Source organism: Drosophila obscura, unplaced genomic scaffold (genome assembly GCF_018151105.1).
Source record: "Drosophila obscura isolate BZ-5 IFL unplaced genomic scaffold, ASM1815110v1 contig_200, whole genome shotgun sequence".
Taxonomy (NCBI): domain Eukaryota; kingdom Metazoa; phylum Arthropoda; class Insecta; order Diptera; family Drosophilidae; genus Drosophila; species Drosophila obscura.
In genome coordinates this window covers 7,794,361-7,820,686 of record NW_024542791.1, presented here as the reverse complement: position 1 = coordinate 7,820,686, position 26,326 = coordinate 7,794,361, and the positions used below count along the sequence as shown (strand labels likewise).

At 44.4% G+C, this 26,326-nt stretch overlaps 3 protein-coding genes and 2 long non-coding RNA genes across 8 annotated transcripts; 2 read left to right on the top strand and 3 right to left on the bottom strand.

Annotated features, from left to right (window-relative positions):
* Positions 1–573: 573 nt before the first annotated feature.
* On the bottom strand, positions 574–19,465 carry LOC111073681 (phosphatidylinositol 4-kinase beta). 4 transcript variants are annotated; one of them, XM_022366121.2, is made up of 12 exons: positions 18,593–19,465; positions 9,718–11,234; positions 5,867–5,978; positions 5,051–5,324; positions 4,790–4,981; positions 2,177–4,678; positions 1,988–2,106; positions 1,786–1,923; positions 1,433–1,707; positions 1,283–1,371; positions 1,054–1,218; positions 574–990 (listed from the first exon to the last, which is right to left on the bottom strand). In XM_022366121.2, the coding sequence occupies exons 2-12, from the start codon at positions 10,920–10,922 to the stop codon at positions 803–805; spliced, it is 5,259 nt and encodes a 1,752-aa protein (XP_022221813.2). In that variant the 5' UTR covers positions 10,923–11,234; positions 18,593–19,465; the 3' UTR covers positions 574–802. The 4 variants fall into 4 exon arrangements, with proteins under 4 accessions (XP_022221813.2, XP_022221815.2, XP_022221816.2 ...); XM_022366123.2 differs by lacking the exons at positions 9,718–11,234; positions 18,593–19,465 and adding an exon at positions 6,153–6,253; XM_022366124.2 differs by lacking the exons at positions 9,718–11,234; positions 18,593–19,465 and adding an exon at positions 6,045–6,066.
* On the top strand, positions 14,957–17,067 carry LOC111073689. The gene is given in 4 exon segments (XM_022366135.2): positions 14,957–15,500; positions 15,503–15,594; positions 15,653–16,504; positions 16,569–17,067. Coding segments are annotated over 3 exon segments (345 nt in total). The 5' UTR covers positions 14,957–15,409; the 3' UTR covers positions 15,815–16,504; positions 16,569–17,067.
* Positions 19,466–19,879: 414 nt separating the features above from the next.
* On the bottom strand, positions 19,880–21,622 carry LOC121404447. The gene is made up of 3 exons (XR_005968001.1): positions 21,239–21,622; positions 21,003–21,154; positions 19,880–20,929 (listed from the first exon to the last, which is right to left on the bottom strand). It is a non-coding gene; the product is annotated as an uncharacterized LOC121404447 (long non-coding RNA).
* Positions 19,901–23,373, top strand: LOC121404446. Its single transcript, XR_005968000.1, has 3 exons — positions 19,901–20,068; positions 20,340–21,293; positions 21,349–23,373. It is a non-coding gene; the product is annotated as an uncharacterized LOC121404446 (long non-coding RNA).
* On the bottom strand, positions 22,275–26,309 carry LOC111073683 (ATP-dependent RNA helicase DDX54). Its single transcript, XM_022366126.2, has 6 exons — positions 26,206–26,309; positions 25,599–26,148; positions 24,763–25,517; positions 24,419–24,694; positions 23,440–24,354; positions 22,275–22,398 (listed from the first exon to the last, which is right to left on the bottom strand). The coding sequence occupies exons 1-5, from the start codon at positions 26,206–26,208 to the stop codon at positions 23,458–23,460; spliced, it is 2,481 nt and encodes an 826-aa protein (XP_022221818.2). The 5' UTR covers positions 26,209–26,309; the 3' UTR covers positions 22,275–22,398; positions 23,440–23,457.
* Positions 26,310–26,326: the final 17 nt, after the last annotated feature.

The following is a 26,326-nucleotide window of genomic DNA, read 5'->3' as shown; positions in this document are numbered from 1 at the left end:
GCTTTGATTTCTGTTTTATTTACCGTAGCAGCTCTTATTTGTGTATTAGATAAGAAAGATATTAAGTTTTAATTATTGTAATGGGCTAAAAAGGCAATTACCAATAAAGATTTGACGGCAACTGGAACATTCCATACACTCGTATGTATGCATTTTGTATGTAATCGGAGCATATTTGTTATTAAAGCTAAGTAAATTTAATTGATATTTTGTAGCTATGCTTAATGAGTATATTGTTGAATTACAATTTTAAGCTAAAGCAAAAAGTGACATTGGTGTTTAACATTAAATGAACTTATGGCTAAAGATTTGAATCGGATACATGTATAAGTTACATTCGTGAAATACAAAAGCGCCAGAGTATAAAATTTAAAAAGAATGAATAGAGGATGACCGTTATATGACGCATAGATAAGCCAGGATAGTAAATGTTAATATATTATGCACAATTAACGGGAGGATTGCAAATTGCATTAACAGACCGACACTAGCTTCTTACTCAGACTAAAATTACATCCGCAATTACACTGAATCTTAAAAGCTAGACAACATACAAATTACGATAATTCAACAATGTAAACGCCCACAACGAACAATTTAAGCTACGATAACAGATTTGGGTTTGGTACAATTTCATTCTTTTTTTTGTTTTGTTTATGTTTGTCACTGATGTATTACATAATGTATTATATAATATACAATATTCTTTTTACAAAAAGTCAGTCCATAGTTTTGGGTATCAGATCGGCATTTATAGTATATTGCTAATGAAATCTGTTTAGATCTTCATAAAAAACCGTTCTCACAATATGCCATTCGTGTAGTACTGATAACCATCGTAAAGTTTAGTTGACAGACTTTTCAACGAATCCTGCACAAGCTGCTCAACCTTGCGTTCCATTTCTTGCTCGGTTAAATTCATATGAAAGCGTTTGCGGAGATTCTGTACGGTGCCGGAGCATCCATTTTTAAAGCACGGCAAATGGGCATCTGTACCAAAGAAATGTTTGCATGTAAAATAATTTTTTGCGGGCACTTTGCATAAGAACTTACTGCTTCGCATGATTTCTACAAAGTTTATGATGCGATCCATGTGCTTTCTGGCAGACATCATGCCCACGAGCAATAGGCGATTGAATTCGCGCCAATGTTCCGAGCTGGTTCCTCCCATGACTTCAACGAATTCAGGCGTAAGCTTAAATGGGGATTGTTCGAAGCCTGCAAAACCAATTTACTTTATAAGGATAACTTTTTCCACGGGTCGGGTGCACCAGGTACCTACCCAAGTTCTTTGGAGATATACTCAGAATAAATCCAAAGTCTATGTGTATAATGTGTCCATCCGAATGGAAGAGTATGTTGCCATTATGCCTATATGGTGAATCGACTATAAGTGAAGTTATAAGTGAATGTGTGAAGGTTTCATTATTACCTGTCCTTGACTTGCAACAAGTAGGATATCAGACAGTAAGCAGCACAGCTCTGAACAAAATTCTTTTGCGCACGGCGAAAACTTTCGCCCGTGGGTGTGCCATACTCATCGATAAAGTAATCCCTCAACGACTTGTTAGAGTTCTTTTTGATTTGATGCAGGGACACGGTGTTAAGGATGGGTTCAATAAGACCACTGTCATTTGACAGACAGACTATCTTATACGGACGCACCCACAGGTCTACTTGTTCCTCTTGCCAAATTATTTTGAACATCTGAAAGAAACAGGCAAAGGGTTTAATAGTCTAATAATATAATAATGACATTACGTGCAAAAGCAATCAAAAGCATACCTGCAACAGCTGTGTAGCCATGAGTTCCTGTCGCAAGTCGTCGCCACACTTAACAATGGCTGAAAGCAGTCGCCAGTTTGACAGGTGCCCATAGGGCGAAGACTCGCGAATAAGCTTCTCTTTCTCATCCCAGGGTTCCTGCGTGGAAATAATGAATTACATTTCAAAGCTAATAGATCGAGTGTCCTTGTTGAGTACTAACCTTTAGGGCCGCTGCCGAAGGATCTTCTGGATCGTTGCTAAACGATTTTGTGTTCTCGCAGCTTAAATTGTTATAGTGCCGCGAGCGCACATCCCCAATGTTGAAGACAATGGGTGGTCCTGCAACAATTCCCGGGAATCGGTACTATTTATACTCTGGACAATATGTAAGTTCTGGCTAAGTACTCACCTTGGTAAGTTGAGTCGCATGAGTCCAGTGACATCTGCGATACGGCATCCCTCTCGCTTATTTTTCGAATATTTAGGTACTGCGACGTGATCTCGTCGTCCTCCTGAGACCACACATCATCCTCATGAACCTGCAGGCCTCCTAGCGAGAGTGGGTAGCAACCGTCCCCGCAACCGCCATCTCCATCGCCAGCCTTTTTTCGCCGGCAGCTTGAGCTCTGGTGACTGCTGCTGCAGCTGGAGGTGCGGCTGCAACTCAGGTGCTGGTGCGAGTTCAGGCAGGATCCGTCCAAGTGCTCCTCGCTCTTGGTGTGCCGCAGTGACGGCATCATTTTTGGTATCAAGGGGGAGGTGTAGATGTCGGGCATCTCGACCACCTCCACGTAGATGATGTACGGGGTCTTATCCTTGGAATTGAGCACAGCAGTCTTCTCTTCCGTAATGCGAACGACGTGGTGTGGAATGTCCGAGTAGAGGGGTAGCCAAACTCTTGCGGGCAGGTTTTTGTTGATTAAATTAAGGAACATGCGCAATGCCGATGTTTTCTCCGCCTTCGAGGGCAGCGAAGTAAGATTCTTTCCCACATTCATCAGGGCCTTCATGAACTCCTTTTGCGGCGCAGTCTTTGGAGCGCCGCAACTGCAGAGCGTTCTCTGGCCAAGCAAACCGTTCACCTGGCCCCGCACCGTCTCAAAGCAGGTGCAGCCGTTGTCGAAGGCATGCCCCGAGGTCAGGTCACCAAGACACAGTTTGGTAGGCGCAGTAAGTAGCGTTTGGGTGTTGAAGGGCGGCTTCTGATATATCCGGTGGGACATACTAAGGGTATGTGGGGGTCGTGAATCGGTAAGCAGTACAGTGGCATCGGACTGCGAGCGGTAGTGCGTTTTCTTGGCGTTGGCCACAATCGATCTCGGCTCAGCACCGACGAAAGTGTTTTCGTTGGCCGCCTTCATCTCGCTCTGTGCATGTTTCTGTTCCTTTTTGGAGAAGATTTCCTTCATGAGCGCCAGTTTGGACTTTCGGGTGCCACTGTGCGAGTTACCCAGCGAGTCCATTTGGTAGTTGTAGGCCTCCAACAGCCATAAGCATTTGAGGGAGAAGTCCACAGACTTGCGACATCGAATGGTGAGATAGGGGTCCAGAACCTCGGCCAACTCATCCATTTGTACGTACATGACGATCAACTGTGGTATGTATAGGTCGACCTCCTGGTCCTGGAAGCTGAAGATCTTGTTGCCAATGAAGCTGAGCACTCCCGGCTCCTTCGAGTAGAAGAGATAGTGCACAGCAAAGTGTATGTTGAAGACCGGCGACTCGAAGAAACGCAGCAGTCCGCTCTGGCCTTTTTCGGGCTTCTGCAGCACATCCGAGGTTGGAGCTCGCTCGCTTATAAAGTACTTGACCACACCAGGCACGGGCAGCTTCAGATTGTGCAGCGAGTTAGTGGAGGTGCTCTTGGCAAGTGCACCTTCAATTGCGCCTTCAGTGTCCGCCCCAGGTAGGCGCAGGTTGAGCGTACGCTCCTTCATCTTCATATCGGTTGATGAGTCGGACAAGAAATGCAATTTGGAGTCTCCTGCTGCTGTCGACGATTCTGTGGGGGTGGCGACTGGCGTACTGGCTGCTGAGTTTGCCGCAGCTGCCGCAGCAGCGGCTGCTGCCTTCTTACTGGAGTTGGACGTGAGCAAACTGAAGAACTCTTTCTTTTTGGAAATGTCCGTCGGGGACTTGACAGGGTCGTGCGGGGATGTGCTGGCACCACTCGGCGAGTTTAGCAGGGCCGTCGGGGAAGTATGGTCCGGCTGCTGTTCGCCTACCTTCTGCTTGGCCGCGTTCTTCTTCTCATGGTTCTCTATGATGCTTTGGGCCGTGCGGAAGATGGCGTTCTTGGTGGCTCCGAAGAAGTTCTTGAAAAGCACCTGGTCGTTCTTGGTGCTCTCATTGGGTGTGGGGGTGGCTGTAGGTGTGGGTGTCGTCGTTGGCGTTGCTGGCGATGTAGGCGTGGGCAGGGGCGGTGGTAGAGGCGTATTTGAAGTAATTGTCGATGAGTCCGCAAAATCATGATCCGGTTCCTTGTGTTCGTCCACTGATTCGATTTCATTGGGCGGCGTTCCCAGCTCTATATTGATGGCCACCCGAGACATGTTCATGACGCGATATCGGGTCCTGTCGTCAACACCAGCATCTACGCTACGCTCTTGATGTTTCGACATCTGCTTGGCATGCTCCAAAGCGAGCTGCTGCTGGCGCCTTTGCTTACGTGATGGACGCAGAGTGCGACAGTCAATTTCGTTGGAGACTTCGTGTCGAGGATAAAAACACTGATGATCCGATTTCATTATGTTGTACTCCTCGTCTACGGATGTCGTCTCGATCAAATCTATGCACGCCTCCTCGGCATCTGCATCTGCGTCCGCATCCATTTCACCAGAATCCAGCGATTCATGTGAGTGGCATATGCGATTCAAGGATAGTTGGTCCGACTCGGAGCCACATATGATGCCTACAATCAAGAGGAAGTGTATTAATGAATAGGGGCTGCCGACATGATTACGGAAAACTCTACAGAAAAGCAAAGCCATGTCTGTTTTCGATTTAATTTCTAAAAACTTACCAGAGTCGTCTGATCCTAGACTGGTGAGATCCTCTCGTTTCTTGCTGCTGCCAGCGCTGCTGCAACTATTATTGCTGCTGTTTTCTCCATTGCTGGTGCCACTGCCTATGGCGCCGACCATCTCCGGCCCAACAGACTCTGCCACCGAGTCGCTGGACTTGGGTCTCACTCGCAACGTCGGACAGGCCTCCACTGAAAGAGGGATATGTGTTAGAACCTGCTATGACATATGTATCTGGCACTAAGGATGCTGATACTTACCGACACTGGGCCTGCAGGGAGCATGCAAAAAAATCGATGGCTGGTGCTTCTGTCTCTGTTGCACTAGATGTTGCCCGCTCACCTTCGGTGTTAGGGTTGTCGGTGCTAAAGACGCCATGGATGTGATGGATGGCGAGGGTGTCGTTGGAGGGGAAAGGGCAGCCGTTACACTTGCCGCTGTGGTGGAAATCCTTGTGCACATATTCGTACCTAGTATGGACGTTGGAGAGCAGAATGTGTTCTCGGTATCGGCATTGGGAGATGACACTTCGACCTGTGTGAGCGATAAGTACACAAATATATAATTTAAGCTACAAAATAATTATAGCCTAAATAGAGACTTCTCCCGGAGGAGCCCTGCAGCTGCAGAGGATTGTGGCACTTCTTCACAGTTTGGAAGAACGGGGAGCTGGCAATCGCACCGGTGCTGTGCCTTGCTTTGTAACTGCCTGGTCTTGATAGCCAGAAAAGTACACAAATATTAAGCACAACAGCGATTGCAAAATGTGAATAACAATGCCAACGGCAACGATAAAAGTATAAATAAACACAGCGCATCACCCATACACGCAAAAACACACCAGAACACACATACAGACACGGGCTTAGATAAAGACTTAGAAACTTTCCAGGTTTTACTGCTTTTGGCAAGTGCATACATGTGGCGGTAGGCGTTAGGTGTGTCGGTGTATGATGGGTGAAACGGGCGCCATCTACAAGGTTATTCGCTGACATTTTCTTTGGGATGTTTGGGTTTGATGGAGGGGCAGGCAAAACACAGCCACTAATTGTCACCACAATTAGCCTCACACTCACCTCTGGTATGCGTTGCAGGGCGCTGTCGAGGCTGCGATTGCGATGATGCTGGGTGTGATTAATGCGTGTATTGGTCACCTGAGAGACTGGTGGCAGCAATATCCCCATGGATCTGCAGGGCATAAAAAAGTTAGTACTTAAGTTTGATAGTAGTGAAAAAATCAAAATATGTATATACTGGTGTATCTGTTGCTAAGATTTCTTGACAAACATAATATGTTTCGGACTGCCACAGACACGGGCAGGAGCAGGGACACGGGACACACACAAGACAATTGGAGCTAACCTACGTCGCAGTTAGGTTATCATATCGGTCGAAACTATTTACAGCTATATAGGGATAGATAGAACGGTGATAGACGGACGCCCTTTAAATTAAATTAACAACGTTCCACATGCTGACGGGAGTTCCACACACAAACACATACCAATGTATTATAGAAAACAATGCGCGTGAAACACAAAGAAACACAGACACAAAAACACACACATTTTCACAAACACCCACACAACACCGTAAAGACCTATGCCGAGTGCGAAGCCACAGCGAGGGGAACTCATTTTTGCGTTTAATACGAGCGGCGGAGAGAAATTTCGATCCGAGAGAACAAGTGAAAACAAAAACACCAAGAGCTTTTATTCACAGCTGATTTTTAAAGCTTTTGGGCCTTTTTGCGAGGAGGGATTCAAACGTCACTGTCGCAGCTAAGCAGAGATTTTTTTCTGTGCTCAACGTTATCAGCGTATCTCTGTCAATGTGTTAAGTGGAGTGTACTCAGCGGCCACGATAAGCGGGAAAGTTTGATAGCCAGCTCCATAGGCTTGACCTTCAGCGGGGCGCGGGTTTTCCCTACATCTAGGCATTGCCCTACATGTGCAGCAGCCAGAACGTTTACCAGAAATCTTGGTCAAAATGCAGAGCAGGGCAGGCGCTCCCAAGTTGATCGATTGGCCAACGTCATTTCGCATGCGGGTAGCATGACCATCTGCCGAAGATGGTTACTCCAAGTCGCTGACGTCGTGTCTGGCAAGCCTCCTTATTTGTCTCGTTTTATCAATTATATACGCATTTGCATTTATTTACAGATGGTTCCCCCTCTTCCGTTCCCGATATCTCCTATTACTCTTCTTCACCCGCTACTGCACGTTCCATGGACCTGATATTTGAGTTTTTATTGACTTTGCCGGCTTATTAGATCCGTAGCTCCGTCCGCACAACACGTATCCGGTTTTACGGGTTCAATGTTGACCAAGCGCGTTGTGTCTGCGAGCCAGATTTCTGGCCCTTCATCACTAGCGCTTGTTTGCCTCAAATGTCATCAATAGTGCAGGTTTACTCAGCGACAGCAGCTGGAACTCAGCTCCTTTCAGCACTCGAACATGGCCTTATCCTCCGATTGTCGGAGATATGGACAGACGCTGCGCTTCCGTGCAAATACTAGCCGTCCCGTACGGCCAATGTTGCCAATGTTTCATTTTGCAGTTTTTTGAGTAGTTTTCCTTTCCACCCATGGATGGGGGCTTAAAGTGCCTCGAGCCATTCTGTATCAAGAGAAAACAGAAAGCGGGGGCTCCGACTGGAGGAGCTAACGAAATTAAAGATTAATGCCGCAAAAGGATCAAATCGCACTCATGACGTGAAACATGAGTAACACAAAAAAAGTTTAAAAAAGAGATAGAGAGCGGTTTGGGGTGGAAGAGCGATTGTTTTTTTGCTACCTATTACAAGGTGCGACAGGGTGGGACAGGGAAAGCTCCACGGAGTATACTTATTTGACGGCGCACGCACCCAGAAAAAACCAGGGTGTGGCACGTCATCTGCAGGTGCCCCACACAGAGATACATAAATATGTATGTATGTACAGTTGATGTTAAAATAACGTGCTACTAATGGATTTACATACTCGTATTGATCATTTTTTCCGCTATTCCTTCAACAATCGAATTTGTTTCTTTATTCGTACAACTATTAAGCATTTTTGTCCTTTGACTATAAAGTTATACTAGCGTGTCCCTTTTCTTTCCGTTATATTTCGAGATTTTTCGATAAATATCACCACTTTGATGCGATCAATATGATAGTAGTGCTACCAAAAATTTTGAAAATTATGAAATCTACTGCACTTTTTGCAAAGCTTTCATTGTTAATCAATACTTGAATGGTTTATTTAACAGTTTCAAGCTTTAGTTTAGTTTTTGGTCATTTGGTACCGGTGTCATGGGGCGTGGCAAACACTAGGGACTCTATAGTATAGAGCGAAAAAGGGTTCGTGCTTAAAGGACTCGTTTCAGTAAGAAAGTAATGTTTCGAGATGGTAAATACTAATGGTTGCTCAACGAAGTTATTCAGGAAAATATAAGTAGCTCAACCATTACGACAGGCGAGGGGACACAATTTTGCTCCTGCTTCGACCTCAAAATCAATGTTTCTATGGACTCTATAGTATAGAGCGAAAAAGGGTTCGTGCTTAAAGGACTCGTTTCAGTAAGAAAGTAATGTTTCGAGATGGTAAATACTAATGGTTGCTCAACGAAGTTATTCAGGAAAATATAAGTAGCTCAACCATTACGACAGGCGAGGGGACACCATTTTGCTCCTGCTTCGACCTCAAAATCAATGTTTAATTTTTTAAATAGTATTAAAACAATTAAACTATTAAAGGTTATAATTTAATGACACAAAGCCTAAGGAAGAACTGTTTACTGGCAAAAAAAACATGCAGTCCCAAGGTTGAAGTTTGCTAGGGATTACCTAAATTGACCATTGTAAAAGTGGAGGAAACCTTTATTTTCAAACGACTCCAAACATTTTTTTTTGTATCCTTGTATCTAAGACGACCACGGCTATCTAAATTTTCCACAAAAAATACTTCAAAAACCGAAAAAACTGCGTCACCGTAAACAATGGTTTAGGCTTGATTTTCCAGCTACGTAATTTTACCATTATATGTATGTGTTAAAAACATATTGGACCGTCATTTATACATTCCAATATCGACCGAAATGACATAGGCTACTCAATTTTTAATTAACTTGGAATATAAAGGTTTTGTATTGGATATAAAGTACACTCTCAGAAAATTTTGTTAGATCGTAGTCTCTTATGAAAAGTTGCATTACTATTATTTTGACCGACTCGTGTTTGAGGTACTTCATCATTTTAATTTTTTCTAAAAATTTATTTTAAGTTGTTTTCTATTATAAAAATCTGCAATTAAAATAGTCTCTAAAAAAACTAAAATTCTTTTGGGGAAGTGCTTGTAAGTCCTTTTATTAAGGATATGAAAAGTCATATTGGCACTACTATTATTTTGACCGCGGCTGTACCGCACCGTTACCCCATATTTCCGATGCCAGAGCCGGAGTCAAGAGCACGTTTTCCATGCTATGACAGAATTACATAGCCAAAATTAATAGATGGTGTTTGATATGAAAGAAAATTATTCACATATTTGTGCAACCTTGCAGCCTCTGAATTTGAGCCGTACAGCAAGACCACAGTTAAAACACATGATAGTTTTGGCCAAGACGTATTGGCCTGGCGTGTTGGCGGGGCCAGTGACGTAGCTACATGAATGAGGCTTGAAAAGTGGCCCGACAACGCCATTCAGTACGAAACAGGTTGAGGAGGGCCACATGCAAAGGCACACCCTGATACTCATTTCGGGGAACAGTTGAACAGACCGTGGCACCGAGTGCCGGCTTGTGTGTGGAGAAAAAGGCTTTTCGCTTTCTGTAGCGTCGCCATATTAGAACATCGAAAACACAAATAACAACGATACGATGGGACTAAAGGACTCTTGCCACATGGAATATAAGCAGAATAGGACGAAGGACATTCGAGGACTCACCTGAAATCCAGACTCAAGTTTCTTTGGTGTGTGGAGATACGTTTTGGCGGACCATTTACACCGTGTCCGGCAGTGGCCGCTAGTCCGCTATCGAGCCTGTCGCCTAGTGCCACACTGAGATTGGGTCGTCCATGAACCGAGGGCATCGAGTGGTTGAACACGCGGGTCAGGCTGAGGCGTGGCTTCGAGCAGCGTGTGTGCTTGGGTGTACTGGCCGCTGAGTTGACAGCCGACACGGCCGTGGTAGACATAGGGCCGCCGCTGAGGGGCAATGTGACCGGTGCAGCCATTAAAAAGGCGGGTATATAATTTCCATTCCCTGCCACCGCCCCTCTATCGTCCATGACGTGACGCGGTGTTGCCACGGGCGAGGTTAATGGCGTCGTTTGTGAGGATCCATACTCGCTGCAGACATTCGACTGGGACTGGAAGTTGTCATGGCCGAGGCCCAGGTCCGACCCAAACGAGGAGAGGGTTGTGGTGGACGTCGAATACGTCTCGCAGCTGATAGCCATGAAAGAATGGCTCTGGTTGCGCGGGGGGCTAGTGATCCCGCAGTTTGTGGACGAGGAGCTGTGCAGACTCAGGCTGGGACTGGGGTGGCTTGCCGAAGTGCAGGTGCCCTCCGCCACCGTTGGACTGTGCACCACGGTGCTGTTGCTGTGCTCGCTGGAGCTACTGGTGCTGTTGCAGGCGGCAGCCGAGAACTCCGAAATGTCTTCGTCATCCGCCGTCCCTGTTGCTGGAAGTTGGGGGGCGACCCACGAGTCGTTGAACTCCATGTTTGCATTTTCTATGGGGGCGGAAGCTGCCCCCACAGCGTCAACATTCTTTCCATTCATATTGAAGTCGGAAAAGGACTCAGCACTGGACAGACGCACGGTGGTGGGTAGGCAGTGATCCACCACATCGGCGCCAGCCGTGTCTTCCGCCACTACCACGACTGGGGATAGCAGCTTGTTGGCAGTCTCTATCTCACGGATGTGGCGCAGGTACTGGTAGCCGCTGCTCTGTGCCACCGATTTCTTCTGGGCCACTCCTCCGCTGACACTGGCTATGCTGATGCCGACACCGATCAGGCCACTGTTTTGGTTTTGTTTTGTATCGGCAGAAGGTGCGCCGACAATGCCGTTCGATGCAACCAGCGTGTTGCCGCTTGCCGCACTGTTCTTTTTTCCTTTAAATGCAGATATGACGGAGTTCATTTTGATGGCTAGAGAGGTGCGAGAGGAGGAAAGTGAGAGTGGCTCCCACTTGGATTCTTTCGGAATTTCCGGAGTGAGGTTTAGTTTGTGGCTCCTTCTAGTGGCGAAATCATCGAAATTTTTTCGTTTTCAATTGCACGTGGATGTGTTCCCGAATAAAATGCTGTGTTTTGGTTGATGTTGATGGGCTGCTCATCATCTTTCTGACCTGGCGGAGGCTTCAGTCAATGACATGGAACGTGTGGCCCTCATATCTGCCGTACTAGCACTTCTGTATGTTGTTTTTGTTATTTGTTGTCACTGAAGCAGAGGCTGGAAAGATACAAATACAAATGTTGATGTCAATTAGGAATTTTCTTATAAATTGCGATGAGGTAGAGGTTGAGGTAGGCAGTTTTCGTAAATGCTGCACTGTTCTTGAGCGTAGGAATGTTTTCTAAAATATGGTAGATACTCGTACGATTGATTAAGTACGAATCCCCCACACAGCCCCCACACAGGGGGCACAGCCTTGACCCATTTATTTCGTTTGACATTCATTGCTGTGACATTCATTGCCCTTTGGACTGGACCATCGACTTTAACTTGGCTTTCTTTCGGAGTGTGAAATGGAGGAATAGTGAAACCTTTGTTTTTTTGGCAAGGGTGCGGTGCCTCGGAGCTTACCAGGTGCAAAGATCCGGAGGCATACCCTCCCCGGGAATGGGGCTGTTCGACAACGTTGTCTTATCATCATTGGCCCATTCGTTCAACATCCTCTGTGTTTCTGTGTGCCCCCATTCTATTCTATGTGTGCTATACGCACACGCGCCCGGTGCTGGTTTGTACAAACATTGCGCATTGTGTCCGCAGGTGATTCACACAAAGCGAGTGATCCACCCACAGCGCCATATGTATGTATGTACATATGTACACATGCATGTATCTATGTAATGTGTGTTTGAATAAATATTATTATCAATGACACATTCACGAGTGTGATTGTGCATTCATTTCTCTGCTTGATTTATAAGCTATCGAATACTATCGACATAGCAATACTCCAAGAAAGATTCGAAGGACAAAAGTAGGAGCGCTGCTGTCTAAAGTCCAATCTGGGATCTGGAATGTGGAAGATAGGGGCAATACATAGACGAGACAGACGTTGAGATGTGTGACGGTAGTAGGGTTAATTAAAACCCCCAAAAAATAAACTGTTGCGTTGTGGAATGTCGTTCTCCACTTTGGCTGGAGAGCATGCTCAAGTGGGCAAATGCGGTGGCAACGTTTTATTATGCCACTTGGCTCATTCCTCTACACTCCGCACAGTATGTTGTTGGACCCAAAGCGTCATTCTATTAAAAGGGACGGCACGGGAAAGAAGCGGCAGACATTCCTTGCTGGACCCAAGCAGACACCCTTTCGCCTTCCGTTCTCCCTTATTGTTGGAGCGAGGGCTGATGAATGATAACAATTGGTGGCAATCGGATATCACGCACACACACAGATACATGGTCCGCTGTAATAATTAAAATTGTATAACATTTGGGCCATCTTCCGATGAACGGAACGTAAAGGCAGACAAGAATGCGGGCGGCATTAAAAATAATATACTCATTCGACGACTAAGGGCCGTCAGAAAGCACATTATTTTGTTTATAATCTGGAATACCCGCTGTTGCGAATTGATCAGCGCTTAATCCATCGCTACATTGCAATACCAGTGCCTTTTCTGTTCTTTTTTAGTACTGTAGATCCTTACCGGCGGACTGAATACCTCTAGTCAGATACGAGTCCACTTGACACACCACAACGATCAAATTGTATTCCTTGACAGCGTGAGAACACCGCGAAAGTAGGAGAAGGGAGTATTTGTGCAAGGTACAGATTTTGTCGTTTGGAATCGGCTGAATGGGGATTATCAGTGAAATGGGATCCTGGTCCGTACTAGATGCTTAAATGGTTTTCAACGATCTGTAATAGGAGCCTTCTAAGGAGATGCACTCGCAGTGCCGCAGGGTGTACAGGGGACGCTCGGCGTACAGCGGACACCGGACTTCCCGCAGTGGGTGAAATGTTCAATGTAGCACAAAAATCGCTATTTCGGAAATAAGAAATTTACAACTTTTTTTTTGGTGGTATCCATTAAGAGCTCTTTAATGAGATATTGGGTTTTTTATTATTTTTACTTAACATATGGTGCGCCAGCTGTAGCTGTGAAGTAGTCTCTTGGAACACAGCGTCAGGTCATCGAACGGAATTCGGAACCGCTCTCGGGAAGATTCTTTGATCGGAAAGAGCTGGTATGTATGAGGTCGGTAATACCGGTAATAACGACTCGGTATGATAAATAGTCGGCCTATCTAAAAAAAATTAATTTTTTGCTCGAATTATTCTTTTTTATTTGTATACATAATCTTGTATGTATGTTTTATATTTTTGTTTTTATGTTTTGGTGTGTTCTGGTTGATCCACGGTTTATCCGGCTTTAATTTCTTCGGGTGTAGGAGCTCCTGCGAGCTCTTTTTTTTTAATTTCACCTAACGTTCGACCCCACGTGAACTTGAGTCAAATAAAAGTCAAAAGATTTTAATGCCAATTAGCATCAACAGCATCCATCCATCTGCAAGTTAAATTTTAACCTCTTTCGCTAAGGACACGCCCATGTGTAAAGCCAGACATGTAAAACGTCAATCATGAGCCAGCAATCAATAAATGTTCCACCATGCATACATCTCCATTTGTTCTACATATATGATCATACATATTCGATTTTGCTCTGGGCATTACCTGTTCTTGATATTAACGGAAGTGAGCGGCACGTCACACACATGGAATTGAATAATAAACTGGATCAGCATACGCTGCAGCAAAGGTAACACAAGCCCTGGACAGACTCAAACAACATGGTTCCCAAAAAGATAGATGCTTAGATCTTATCCTTTGCTTCAATTACAGATGATCCAATCAGGCATCCATACAGAGCATACTCAGCACACAAACCACAAAGAGCATGTCAGCATGTCAGCGATCTTTGGACGGACAGGGAAAACGTTTGATGGCATTGAAGCAATTCCATGCGATCGCTTGGTCGCCCGTCGTTTTGTTAAATAAAAATTAAAAATGTTCAATTTCTACAGCTGCAGCTGCTGCCACAGTCACAACAGAGCGCACACATCATAACAGATCGGTAAAATAGTCAGTTGGTCGCATTCCCAGCATTATTCTGCTGCAGTGGAATGGATCATACGTATTTGGATACGTATTTACAGGTAAAGGCGAGTTTCAAGAGGAACGACAGGAGGAAACTTTAAAAGGCAGGATAGAGAATTTCGTTGAACGTTGAAGTCATTTTTTCTGCACAAAATAATTAGAAAAAAAAACTTGTTAATACCATTTTAAAAACACTAAAAATTCAACTTTGGACGCAATAAATAATAAACTGAACAATTCTATAGAATAACTTAAGCTTAAGTCGATCTGGAAGCCAAACTACTATGAACTACTACTACAAACTACTATGAGACAAAAAAAAAAGGCAAGCAACGCAACAGTTATGTGTTTGAGATGTCGAATAGCGGTAGATTACGCTCGGTTGAAAATCCAAAGCTAGATGTTCGTGTTCCGCAGCGGTTCGGTTAATAAAACCGCAGTAAACGGCTCGAGTCACACCGCACATAGGCAACAGAGATATAGATACAATGCCAGTTGGATGCAGATACTCGTATGTACATTCACTGAAACCCAGAAACAGGCTCCGTCCAAAATATAGATAGACAAAGCTTTAAAAGCTTTCCGACGTACCATGATTGTCACGTGAGTCAGCTACACTATCAAGAGAGTCCAGGGCCAATCCTAAGCTGTTATGAGCGGGCGCATTGTCACACAGCATTAATTTTCCATTGCATTGGGGAGCACAAGCCGAAGACAGGGAGTGCAGAGTGTAAGACGAAAAGAATAATGGCCATCATTTATCATTTGACTATGGGGAAAGTTGGGTTACAAGACAAACTGGGTGGTACAGGGGGTGTAGGGTTGGCATTGTCGTTCCACTCGATTCCACACCAATCCATCGCTCAAATATTTGTCTTGCTTAAAAATTTTAAAACAGTTTTGATCCCCAACCAACGATTAAAGTTTCCATAGTGCTGGCTTTTCCCTGGGCGAGACTTTTGTGGTTTCCACGAGCGGATTATTACTGAAATGTTTACTCAACGATCACGAAAGCTCTGCGCGATCAAGGAAAGTGCTTGCCCAGGCGGTTGGTGAGAGCCTCAGAGTGCACAGCACTGTGTCTGGACTTTAATTGGACGGATGCACCGCGGAGTATCGTCTTATCAGTCCTATCCACTCTGCGTCCCAGTATATTTATATTCGCATTCGAACCTATCGAGACTGGATCTGAGCAACCTCGAGTCTTTTGTCGCTGTTTGCTCTACGTTTCACAGTCAAAAATATCTGCATACACAATTTATACAATACATAATACACTTTAGAAGATACAGGAAATGAAAGTGATTAGGGCCAGGGACATTGTAGACGAGCCGAGCTTGGTGGCCCCGCATCCGTATATAAACTTTTTGCGCTTCCTAAGCGCAAGAAGCCCAGCTACGGACTGCTGCGACTCCTTCAGGAGGCTCCTACTCTCTGGGATGTACTAACAGTCGCCCAGAAGAGGCTGTTTGAAAGAGAAGTAAACGACGATACCTTCATTATCCTATCATAGCTCTTGATTCTCTATTTTATTGCAGCGCATCTTGGCACGCCTCACTCGTTACACGATTGCTCGTCGTCGTCGTCGCCGTCGTCGGTTACTGCGCCGCAATCGAGGCCACCCCTGGCAAGGACATGCTCAGGTTCGACGCCCCATCTACGACAGGCGCCCACCATCCAGGCGCAGAGCGCGCAAATAGGTTCGGAGTGGCTTTTAGCCTCTGATTTGTGCAGGGCATCCAATACAAAAAAAAACAAATTGAAGAATTTGCCCTGCGATAGCTTTCTTTCTCTTTCTGTCAGAGATCCTGTTTAAATTTAATGTGTTCTGCTTCTGCGGACTGACTGACCCACAAACAGCAAGTATAGCTAGCTAGTAGCTAGTAGCTAGTAATATGAGCTTAAGGCAGCCAGTGGTCAAGCGTCGATCCAAATAACCACATCTAACTCCTATTGTCACCTGGCAACAAGAGTTTTCTAAGTCTCGAGACCACCTGAAATGGTTTTTTTTTCGGAATCAAAATGTGGAGGCGTGTGCTGCTATTGCTTTGAATATGGAGAACAACGAGGGCCTGCCGAGAGGGTCACGACAGGACCAAAGCACTTCCGGTCGTTTCTTTCTATCTGGTGAATGCCGCGATTGGACTCGCAACATTTATTGTCCAGTGAACAAATTTGACCTTTTACTTGTGAATTGTCTTCTCGCCTCCTCGCAAAAAACAACAAAATGTTTATATATTTTAAAAAGCATGCAAACATACACATCACATATACACATATAAGTTTGTCTTTTTTGCTTTCATTGCGTCACCTTCTCAGAGCAATCATGAGTGGACGAACTGACGGACGGTAGTCGCAGCTCAAGCTGGGGAAGCCGAAGACGCTGATAGGTATGTTTTTTGTTTTATTTGTCGCGTTATCTCTCGATGTTTCTAATGAAAATTTCGCCATTAGAGTGCTAGGAAGAGCATCCTTCACTCTGCGGCATGCGCGAGATAGTCGGGTCGGGGAAGGGTGTTAATCAGAAAAAGTCTCCCATCCCCAGAAACTTTCCGTTTCTCAATAAATTATTTATCAATTTTAATTTCCGCTCGCCACACAAAAGCAAAACAGAGAAAGAAAAGGCAGAAATAGCGACACTTAATGGCTCAGCTTCAGCTCCAACTACATTGTTGTAAGTTTCAGTATTCCACACGATTCGGGTTTCTGAAAACACAAACAACGGACGAACGGCATTTGCCCGCAAGCCAAACTGGTTGGCTTCTGCTGCCGCTGGCCGCAGGCAAATTCCCGTTTTGGATGTGGCGAATGTTTCTTTGCTCTGCTCTGGTGTTTAGTTAACTAAGTCGACTATTTGGCAAGCGTCTGGCGACGCAACTTGTATGCGGATGGCTGGTGGATGGTGGATTGACAGTGACAGAGACGACTGCAGTGCTTATGTCATACTTATTGTATATATTGCCACCATTCGAAATAGTAATTACAATATAATTTCCCTCTCACTGCTCACTACTCTGGTTACAGGTTACATCGGCTAATACTCTTCCACACACTAGTACCCGTACGAAAACTCTCAAAGTGCTTTTGAACAAGAAGTTATTTAATTCCCAATAATGAACAACCTACATGTATGGTACTTACGTACGTACATATGTATTTATTTATGTATTTACCTCTGCTATACCGAGACGAAATGAAAACGAACGCTAGAGCTGAGGAAATAAACGAATCGAAGTCAAGCCCAGCTGAGCTTCATATCTTGAAGCAGAACAACGGGTTCCACGGTGCCACCGCTTCTGCTTTATTTCCCTTTGCTTCCGTTTGGGGTTTCTCTTGCTTGTTTACACATTGATATTCGCGCTCGGGCTCAGAAACGGACTCGCATTTGTTTTGCTCGCTGTTCTTCAAAGGGTTCATCGACACGTACTCGAAACGTCTACCGTTCTCTAGTATTAGATGCAACTTTAAGTACTGATTATCGCCTACGACGCGACGATTTAATTTTCACGCACTTCTCTCAATGAACTACAAAAAATTGTGTCTCCCCCAGTCAATGAACTGACAAAAGAAATCGAGAATGAAGAGAAACCCCGAAAATAGATAAATGAAACTTATCCCAGGCACATGGGGACAGCCTATAAATGTCATTCTTCGGTGTTTTCCTCCCCGTGACCTACGCCGTTGCTTCTTCTGCCCTCGAATTCCGCGGATAACTCAATTAAAGATGTAAATTACATTTTAAAAATATTTAATATTTTATATAGTTTTAGAAAAAAAAACGAGAAAGCACGTGTGAGTCGCTTCTTTGGACGCGACTCTACTTTTATACCCGTACTCAGTCAGTATACAAATTTGTAAGCTTATGATTTATGTAGAATTTAAAAAAAATGTACATGTTACATTTTTTTTGCTACATCTGTCATCTACATTTACATCTAACATGTTTATTCTACATCTAAAATGTAGATTATACATCTTTAATGTAGATTTTACATCTACAATGTAGATTATACATCTTTTCTGCGAAAGGTCGCGCACTGCATACGGCAGAGTGTGTGCCAGCGAGAATGTTTGAAATACACTTGTAGCAGTGTAGCCTAACCTATATCACATGAGTCTGGAAACAAAATTTGGTTGCTCTAGCTCTTACAGTCTCTGAGAACTAGGCACTCACGAAGACGGACGGACAGACAGACAGACAAAAAGACTCTAAGCTGAAAAAGTCCTCCTAGCTTGTAACTCTCAACCTTTAATGCTATGTTCTCACAAGTTACTATGTTAAGTTCTGAAGAAATAAATTTAATTGTATAGAAAATGAATACTATAGTACATAACCGAAGAAAGCACGATCCTACAGCGAGTTGAATGTAGAAGGCGGAAGCGAGAACTTACAGCATCTGATTCACGCAGCAGCAGCGTTGAAGCGATATTTAGCTGTGATTAATTCTATTATCACACATTTTTGGTGAAAAACATACCTTATTATTGTTTAGTCCAGAGGTGATTATGCAGATGGGTGTTGTTCGGTAAGGGTGTAATCCACTTTGTGCCAGTCTAATATCAATTAGCGGAGATAAGCAGGGCTTGGCACTTTCACTTGTAGCTTTTCACATTGGAAATCACAAAAAAACGGAGACCTCAAATTCCTCCTATTATGCTTCACACACAGTCACAGACACGGCAACGGGCACAGATGCAGAGGCAGGTGGAAATGTGAAGGCTGGCCACTGTGACACCTTTGTTGTTGCTCACAGATATTGTTGCTTTTTCCTGCCCTCGAAGCCAGCTATGCCAAGCAGTAAACAATTGAATATTGTAGATGCACAAGCAACCACAGCTACAGCTACAACTACAGCCACAGCTACACGGACGCGACTTGCAAAATCTCGTTTCGGTATTGCTGCATGTGTGTGTGTGTGTGATTTGTAGGTGTATGGGTTTGTGTGTCCGAGCGTCAACGAGCGAATATACAACGAAAAAATCCCAATTTGGACACTTGTTTCAATATTTGATTAACATATTGCTTGATTCAACACTGCTTTGTTTCTTTTAGAACATAAACATATGAGCAGTATATTTATTTTAGCTGACGCGGTGTGGCTCTGCTTGCACGGCCACAAACACACACTCGGACGAGGGAACAAAAAGAGACGCGCCCAAAACAGTGTGTATACAAGGGAGTACAATTCAATAATATATTTTATATGTGCACACATTGCTTTCTGCAGGCACTACGATGCACTCAACAATTTGTATATTTCTTTTTTTCCCACGAACAACGAACATTAATTAATTAAAAAAACACGCAGCGGAGCGCCCAAATCCACCACAAATTTATTCAGATTTTTTTTTTATTTGCGCACACAAGCGCACTGTAAAATATGTGTATCAGTGTGACCGCGGATGTTTCGATAAAATATACCGACGACCCTCAAAAATATAACCTTTTCATTTTCAAAATATACCGAGGAAAAAAAAAACTTAATCTACTCAACACAGCTCGATTATAGCACCATACAGTATATACTGTATGGTTAGTGTTATAGCCTAGCTGTTCTGCGTGTTTCTAACACGCACATGAAAGGGAAACAAGCAAAACAGGAGCAAGCCGCCTAGCAAAGTGGAGACGAATTTAATCTAATTAAGGCATTCAAATGAAAACCGATTATATGGATATTATTATTTATTCATTTTATACCCGTTACTCATTTTATTAATATATAAGGAGATAAAAATCACACTAATGTCATTTATCCAATATTTTAACAGATTTTATTTGTAAGCAAACGGAAACAGTTTAACCGTAGATCATTCACTATTCCCACTTTGGTCACACTGGGCACCTAGCAAAATATCTACATAGCACTACTACTTATTGTCGACAACCAATTTAGCTGATCTGGATGTTAATATATGGATGAAATTGATGAAACAATTTTTAAATGTTGCTAATGGTAAAAAACGTGTGTTGTGAAAGAATACCCCTAAAGCACTTCGCTATACATTTGAATTATTACAACAAATTTTAGTTCGAATGAAGAATTCTAATGTAAATAAATATGTATTTTTATACATATATCTTAACTCTGATGTGGCGAGGCCTGTCTCCGCACAATTATAATGACGATAATCCCAAGTGTAGCTCTAGGACCGTATGATTTTTTTGACTTTCAATTTCCTACTACGTGAAAATACTCGTACTAGACCGACAAACATTCATTGCAGATTCATCTGGAGGATAGATGGCATAAATTGAATAATGCGTTTTTAAGTGACGCATTCTTCAGTAAATTGTGCAATTGTCTGGGCAGCTCAATTTAGAAAACACAAGCCAGCAGGACAAGATCTTGGGGCGAGGCGTATATTAGGCCTGGGCCTTGCGTGAGCTCAACAATCTGTAAATCCAGAGTGAGTCGTCAAGTAAGAGGGTATCTCTCTGAGCTACATGCCGCTGCAATTGGACTCTCCCCCAATCCATTGATTGTCCGCCTCATTTATTTGATTGAATTGATATGGCGTCGCTACAAGATGTCTGTCATCTGGTTCACAGTGCTGGCTCTCGCGAGGGTTGAAACAAGACCCTTAAATTCGTCACGCCAGCACTCCAACCCACACATCCATTCAAATCCGAACTTCACATATAAATTTAAAACACCACACACCGAATGAAGCGGAATAGCATGGGGACAGAAAATTGTGTTGTTTTGGGCAATGGATTTTCAATATTACGTCTACTGTTCTGGTATCATGTTCACACATCGTGGTGAGGAATGGGGGGCTCGATTGGTCTCTCCAGTCAATTTATGAAGCAGTGCCTGGCATTTAATATTTACCCGATACATAAGTAGAAAAAACATACATACGTACATAGTGTGTTCGCTTACTTACAAGGTTTCTGGGGATGAGAGAGTACGGAGCTTTTCACACTTTCCGGGCGGGTTGCGGTTCACGAGCGCAGTTCAAGAGCGTCAGAAAAGTCGTTTCCGAATAGCTGCCGGCATCAGCAACACTCTTCAAGTGGTCCCACAGGCCAAGAAATACTTCAAAATAAAAAAAATTGTATTCGTCTGAATGGATTTTCGACTGAGAACTCTCCAGAAATACATCTGCTGTGTCTCACTCACTTCAGCGGCACTGTCAGATTCTGATTGTCCTACTTGTCGGGAGTTCGTGAATTATGTAAGGGCCAGAGTTCTTTTTTTGCATTGGATTCTAAACGAAAGTTACATTTTAGATGATTGTCTGATTGTCGGTATATGCTGCTCATGTATCCGCTGGCGGTTCCATTACGCTGCAGGTGCATCCCAGCGACGATGGAGAGGAGCAGCCACTGGTGCTGAACATTCGCGACTCCACGGAGATGTTGCCCATCACTGTGCGGGATTCCATCAAGCAACTGCAACGGGCCCACATGCGGAATGATTCCCTAGAGTTCGACTACATCAAACTGACGACAATCATCATCATCAACGTCGTCGTCTAATCGTCTTGATCAATCTAATCTTCGAGTGGCCAGGGATGTCTGGGTTGGGCGGGGTGTGTGTTAAATGTACAAATTCAAATGGAAATGTAAATCCAATGTTTATGTTTATACCACCCAATTATCTGCTGAAACCCTGTGGAACCTACAGGGGATGGAGGTGGTACTTGGAAATATGTAGTTGGGGACATGCCCGTAAATACTTATGTATGTGAGTACATCAAAACTGGATCTATTTTAAGCAGCCCCTCGCGACAGGCGGCAGTCAAACAAACGGGTGTTGCTTGTACCACATTCAGATGGTACATCAGCTTGCAAGACAACGGCGAAATGCACTATGGACCAGTCAGAAAGTGGCCCAGGGGAAATCCCACAGTCTGTGGATGGGGACCATATGCGATGTAATGCTATTTTCGGAAACGAGAGTTTCCATCGATGTGAAATACCTGCTGCCTTACGACGTCGCAACAGTCGAGTTAAGCCTTCAGATGAGTGTTCCAGAACGAAATTAAGAATTAGTTTATGGCACGACTTTACTCAGACATAGGGCATTTTCAGCCCCCCCGCCCAGCGATAGCATCTCTATAGCCACCCCAACCGCACTTCAAAGATGTCGTGCTTCACACATTTCATAGTGTGTTTTTATCAAAATTTTTCGAAACACAAAAAGCAGCAATGTCCCCATGGTTGTGACGACCGTTTTTATTGAACAAATATTTAGAGTACCTTATCCGGATAGTGGGGATTAGTTAGTATCTTCCCTTCATAAATAGGTGCGCCTTCAGGCAGCATCGCTGAGGATCTCTGTGGAGCATAAAGAAAACAAAAGGCGGATTTAGTGCTAGTTGACCTTCAGGGACAAAAGCAGGGAGATATTCAAATGTGCTGCCAGATCTCAAGCTTATATACAAAAATTCAACGGAACAAGGTTGATCTCAGTACTTCCGCCTTGATGATGTAGGTATCCTATCCGAGGGGTAATTGATTGGCTAAATTGTAAATTCGAAATTCTAGTTATTGCCTCATTTGCGTGACTCTTGACTCATTCTGCGGGCTGCAGACAAAATGCAATCGCTTAAGTCGTGGTGCTTGCCACACTACAGCACAGTTTGAGAGCTGGTCCCTCTAGATGGAGCTGACTTTGATAATAATAGATAAACAAAAGCGGTTCGGTTGAGCCGTTTTGGGAGTGCAGAAGAGTGAAAGAGCTTACTTAGCCCATGCCGCACAGAATGTGTGTGTCATCGGACAAGGGGTGCGCCTATTAAAGCCATAATCGCGTAGAAGCGGTCAGGCAGGTAAATTCATAGGTTGCGACCAAGGGATGCTAGGTGTTCACTTTTGCTTCTATTTGAATAAATTGAATTTCGAGTTTTTTTTAAATTTTAGTCTCCAAAAAAAGGCCCTGTCTATATGCCATATACTGCTAGCACTTGATTTCAAGTGAAATGTGAAATGAAGAATCCGCAACATTACATTCTATCCGGCCCATTGCCTTCATTAGTTGTGTATCAGTCCAGAACTGTCCGACGGAATGGAATGGAAAGGGCTTTCGAATGTGTTAATGTGTTCCCTTGACAGACGAGGCATCAGCAGTTTGACTGTACTATACTCTGAAAGGCAATGACTTGCCGAACTCCCTCAAGCACATGGTATCAATGCACGCAATGTGTCCATACGGTACGTAACGATTTCCCTGAACCAAGTTAATAAAGTAGAAATTACATATAGTAGAAGTAAACGATCCTTTATGTTATATTAGTTGGCCAATCAAGCGTTCATGTGTTGCATTCCTTACTCCCGACACTCTTTGCTTGGATGTACCGGAGAAGGAATCTTACTCACCGAACAGTAACGTCATCTCTACTTCCGCTTTCTACCGCCTCCGCCTCCACCTCCATTTTCTGGAGCTCTTGATCTTTGATTCTTCCTCATGCTGCGTTTGCGGTTCTCCACTTTTCGCTCAGCGTTGTCTTCGTTGCGCTTCTTGATGAACTCCAGTCGCATGCGGGATTTGACAATTTGCTCGGGTCGACGTAGCTCCTTGTCAGTGCCACCCATTCGTTTTTTAAGCTCCAACTTCGCATTGTGGCGCGCATGTCTGCTGACAGGATAGCGCTGGGCATGGCTCAACGGCTTGCGGGTTTCGTCTTCGCGCTGCACCTGTTCCTCAATCTTGGACTTTTCCTTCCAATCGGTGTAGCGCCCAGTCTTGAAAGAGGCAGGAATCCAAGCGCCAGATTCGGTACGAATTTTGTTGGCCCGTGGATCTTGCACGGACACCATTTTCTTTTTGATGCGGTCCCATTTCATCAGCCCTGGCTTGTGTTTCGTGTCTTGTGAACAGTTGCGATCTACGACCGAGAATTCGGCATTCTGTGCTTGTCGCTCGAACGTGTTGATGGCCAAGCCATCTTCGGTGTGCTTGTCAGCCGAATGATATGGCACGTAATGCTCTGCGTCCTTGGTGTTGGCACTGCGCTTTTTCCTCTTGGGCTTTTCTTTGTATAAGTCATCCATGTGCAAACGTCTCCTTGGCGCTACAACTTTATTAAATGTACTACTAATGGCCTCTTCATCAGCGGTGGCCATTCTGGCTGTGCTCGGCTCCTGTTTTTCCGCATCCCTTTGTGCCTCGTCAATATCCTCGTCAGTACGTTGCTGTCGAAACTTTTTGATGACATCCGCGTGCTCTGAGCGCTTTGTCTTCATCACGACAAATTGAGTTGACTTCTGTGTGCAGTTAAGCTCAAAAACGGTCTGTAATGAATAATTGAAGCAAATCATTAAAGTTTTGCTGGTAAAGGAATTAGGGCTATCATACTCCACACGGCCTAAAGTTGCGCATTTTCACTAATATGTCATGCTTCTCCTCTTGCAGCTTGCGCTCAGCAGCAGCTACCTCTTCCCGAGACTCACTCGACTGCCCATTGACTTGAGCGGCTTGCGCGAGAACGGGAGCAGCAGTGAAGAAATCCTCCAGGGGCTTTAGTGCGTAGAATTTAATCTTCTTGACGCGTGCGTTCGCATCTGTGGATGCCACAGGACGGGAGCTCAAGTACTTCTTGTATGCATTCTCGCTGGTGCGCAATACTCCGGCCTAAACACGAGAAAACATGAATAATGGGCAACCGCAAGCAGAACAGAAGCACTCGTATAACGACTTACTATGTGGTGACTCTTCTTTATATCGGTTACAGTCAGATGCTCCTCTTCCAGCAAATCTTGTGGAATTGTGCCCATGGTCGAGCTGTCGTGGATATTAAAGGGCCTATTGAGGAACAAGTGCAGATCTAGCAAATGGGCAGTGTCATCAGTGGAGAATATGGAATACGCGGTTCCAGTACGTCCTGCTCGGGCACATCGTCCAACACGGTGCACAAAGAGTTTGGGTTTTCCCGGAAAGTGAAGGTTAACCACATAGTCCAGGCTTGGTATGTCGATGCCGCGTGCCGCAACGTCCGTAACTATAAGCACCGAAACCTTTTTGTTCACAAATTTCGCAGTGTTGATCTTACGCGCTGCTGGGTCCAGGCTGGAGTAGACGGATGTGTTGGAGATGCTAGCTTCACCGAGTATAAATGAAATCAGTTCAACATGATGCTGTGTGCCAGCAAATACCACGGTTTGCGCCTCCTTTGGGATAACATATTTGAGTAGCACCACGAGTGCTGTGTAGCGGTCATCGGGCCGGCAATGTACAAATTTTAAGGCCAATGCGTCTGGCAGTTTTGACTCCACATCCAACCGTATGAGGACTGGATCATTCAATCCGGCCCGTGCAAAGTCCACCAATAGTTTGGGTAATGTAGCGGAGAACATAACCATTTGTCGTGCAGAAGGCAGTCGATGCAGCGTTTCATTCAACTGGGTTCCGAAACCCATTTCAAAAAGGCGATCAGCTTCATCAAACACAACGTAATCTGCAAAGATTAAGGTGGACATACATTGAAGTTATGCATTTGTATACATGCAGGGGGCCTAGAAACTGATGGAATACTGACCTATGGAGTTCAACTTCAAGTCCATTTCAACACACAGATGAAGGAAACGGCCCGGGGTGGCGACAATAACATCCGGACATGTGTGGATAGCTGAAAACTGAGAGTCCATAGAGTCACCACCCAATACCAAAATGGTCTTCAGCTCCATAAAACGACCCAATTCCTTGACAAACTTGTACGTCTGCACTGCCAACTCCCGAGTAGGCGATAATATCAACGCACGGGCGCCCTTTGTTGGATCGCGACGCTGCAGCTTCTCAAACAGAGGTATCAAGAAACATGCTGTTTTGCCAGATCCAGTTTTGGCCATGGCGACAACATCTCGCCCCTCCAAGATGAGTGGAATGGTCTTCCTTTGAATAGGCGTGGGCACTTTGTACCCGCGTTTTGTTATACCTTTGATTAATTCAAAGCCAAGACCCATTGATTGAAAGCCACCGCTTTTCTTTGATTTGGGTTTGCTCTTGAGGATGTCGTCGTTACGGCCGCCTCCACCCGCATCGTTTCCCAACGAAGGAAATCCTGGTATCTCATCTACTTGCTTTTTACCCTGTTGTAGGAGAATATTTATTATCGCGCAATTTTCATATACAAATATTTTCCTTACCATTTTTCGCTTACACGTGCAACCAGTGGACTTATCGATAAAACCCTCAGAAATATACCGAAATATACATTCTTATTTTCAAAATATACCGAGGAAAAGAACAAACTTAACCCACTCAGCC

What these genes read in the sequence shown, in the direction of transcription:
- LOC111073683 (XM_022366126.2), bottom strand. An exon ending in CTTGAAGTTGAACTCCATAG is followed by an intron (nt 25,518 to 25,598) that starts GTCAGTATTCCA and finishes TAATCTTTGCAG; the next exon opens with ATTACGTTGTGTTTGATGAA. An exon ending in TAAAGAAGAGTCACCACATA is followed by an intron (nt 24,695 to 24,762) that starts GTAAGTCGTTAT and finishes TCTCGTGTTTAG; the next exon opens with GCCGGAGTATTGCGCACCAG.
- LOC111073681 (XM_022366121.2), bottom strand. Translation starts at nt 10,922, where the DNA reads ATGAACTCCGTCATATCTGCATTTAAAGGAAAAAAGAACAGTGCGGCA. An exon ending in AACTTGAGTCTGGATTTCAG is followed by an intron (nt 5,979 to 9,717) that starts GTGAGTCCTCGA and finishes TATGCCCTGCAG; the next exon opens with ATCCATGGGGATATTGCTGC. An exon ending in CCCTGCAACGCATACCAGAG is followed by an intron (nt 5,325 to 5,866) that starts GTGAGTGTGAGG and finishes TCGCTCACACAG; the next exon opens with GTCGAAGTGTCATCTCCCAA.